The 1,896-nt window shown below is 39.8% G+C and overlaps 1 protein-coding gene across 1 annotated transcript; it reads right to left on the reverse strand.

Moving 5' to 3' along the window:
* Positions 1 to 337: 337 nt before the first annotated feature.
* Positions 338 to 1,209, reverse strand: LOC105209702 (cilia- and flagella-associated protein 251). The gene has a single exon (XM_011180266.3). The coding sequence runs from the start codon at positions 1,173 to 1,175 to the stop codon at positions 420 to 422; it is 756 nt and encodes a 251-aa protein (XP_011178568.2). The 5' UTR covers positions 1,176 to 1,209; the 3' UTR covers positions 338 to 419.
* Positions 1,210 to 1,896: the final 687 nt, after the last annotated feature.

Consider the following 1,896-nt stretch of genomic DNA (forward strand, 5'->3'; position numbering starts at 1 on the left):
CAACATTTCCATAGCTGCTTATCTCCTGGGTGCTGCACATACCTACATGCATACATATATGTGTGAATCTATTTAAATGAGTGTTGCTTGTATAATTCTATTTGCATTTGATGTCTTAATTATGTTTCAAACTACACATTTATTTATTGGATTACGCTATAAAACCAGTTTTATTTGAGCAATGAACCAATTCAGATATGATTATCCTACTAAGGAGAACTCTGAGTAGATTGATAGCCTTGAGATTTTTTTCAAAACCTACATATCAAATTAAATTAGTTTCAACTCAGAAACACATTTTATTTTTTAGAATTACCGTTATTTTATTAAAGAAATAAGGCGGTCGCCTCTTTCACTTCCTCTTGCCTCCTCTTGCTTTGATCACAATTTATATGTAAATCGTTAAAATTATATCTCGTTCAATGCTTACTCTCCTCCTCTTTTTTGCTCTTCTTTTCCTTCTCTTTCTTGCTCTCCTTTTTATGACCCTCCTTATGTTTGCCTTTCTTTTCACCTTTCTTGCCATACTCCTCGTGCTCCTCATGATGTTCACCATGCTTATGTTTCTTCTTGTACTTCTTCTCATCTTCATCCTTATGTCCCTTTTGATAGTGTTCCTTATGTTTCTTGTGTTCCTTCTTTTTGCCAGCCTCGTAGTGTTCACCCTTCTTGTGACCACCCTCCTCCTCTAAATCATGCTTATGATCCTTGCCATGTTTCTTATGATGTCCCGCCTTATGTTCATCATCGTAGAATTTCTTCTCTTTCTTATACTCGTCCTTATTGAATTTCTTATGGTATTCCAATTCTTTGTGTCCCTTCTTATGCTTTTTCTTATGATGATGCTTGCCGCCCTTCTTATGCGCACCATGCTCCTTCTTCTCACCATACTCCTCCTCCTCATCATAGTACTTCTTCTTCTTCCCGCCCTTATTACCATACTTGTGTTCATGGTCCTCCTCCTCGTGGTGCTTCTTCTCGCCCTCCTCCCATTCCTTATGCTCCTTATGACCCTTATCGCCTTTATGCTTCTTCTCCTTGTGCTCCTCCTTATGATACTTCTCGCCCTCCTCTTCTTCCTCCTCGGAGGACTCTTCTTTCTCCTCCTTCTTCTTCGCTGTCACATAGGTGACCAAGAGTGCGAGCAGCAGAAACACTTTCAGGTGACGACGCATTCTCAGTCGCGGTCGAATTGCCAATCTGACAATATTTTCCAACTGTTTTATAGGAAACTTGAATGCTCAATAGAAACAGAGAAGTGTGGCAGTTAGGTAACAGGTGAATGGATTGCGTTTAATACACTTGGAGAAATTTGACGACTTCATGAGGTTTAGCACATGAACTAAGACTGCTATACCCCGCTTTTGCATTGAATTTCTCACGGTGTATTGCCACTGCGGTTTTACATTTGCGTTCGAATGACGTAAATTTAATGCTTCACTGCCGATGCAGCGTGGTTTATATCAACGTAATACCGAAACTGAAGAAAAACTAAGTTTTTTGCTGCTTTGCTACAAGCATTGCTACTTACGAGTAGCGGAGCAGCTTCTTTGCGATATTTGTCTGAAATTATCATAAAAGGTGGATAATGTAATGTAAATTCCCATTTGCTGAGCATCTTCAATGACTAAGAGTGGATTTAGGCGGTGTACCTACTTAGTTAGGCTGCATCATGCGGTTATATGGTCTACTTATATTGGATTATGAATCGCATTTCAAAGGAACGCATTCAACATATTGACGGCAGCATATAGCTTTGCTACGATCTCATTACGAGCAAACAGGATTTCAATTAACCCACAAATTGATACTCAAACAATTGTCGCTTGCTGTGCGTCTTTTCGCAGTGCCTCTTGCACGGCTACACCCCCGAACTCGAGCAATAAGAACAACTCA

The sequence above is a fragment of the Zeugodacus cucurbitae genome, chromosome 3 (genome assembly GCF_028554725.1).
Source record: "Zeugodacus cucurbitae isolate PBARC_wt_2022May chromosome 3, idZeuCucr1.2, whole genome shotgun sequence".
NCBI lineage: Eukaryota > Metazoa > Arthropoda > Insecta > Diptera > Tephritidae > Zeugodacus > Zeugodacus cucurbitae.

Coding starts and splice junctions, on each gene's coding strand:
- LOC105209702 (XM_011180266.3), bottom strand. CDS start 1,175: ATGCGTCGTCACCTGAAAGTGTTTCTGCTGCTCGCACTCTTGGTCACC.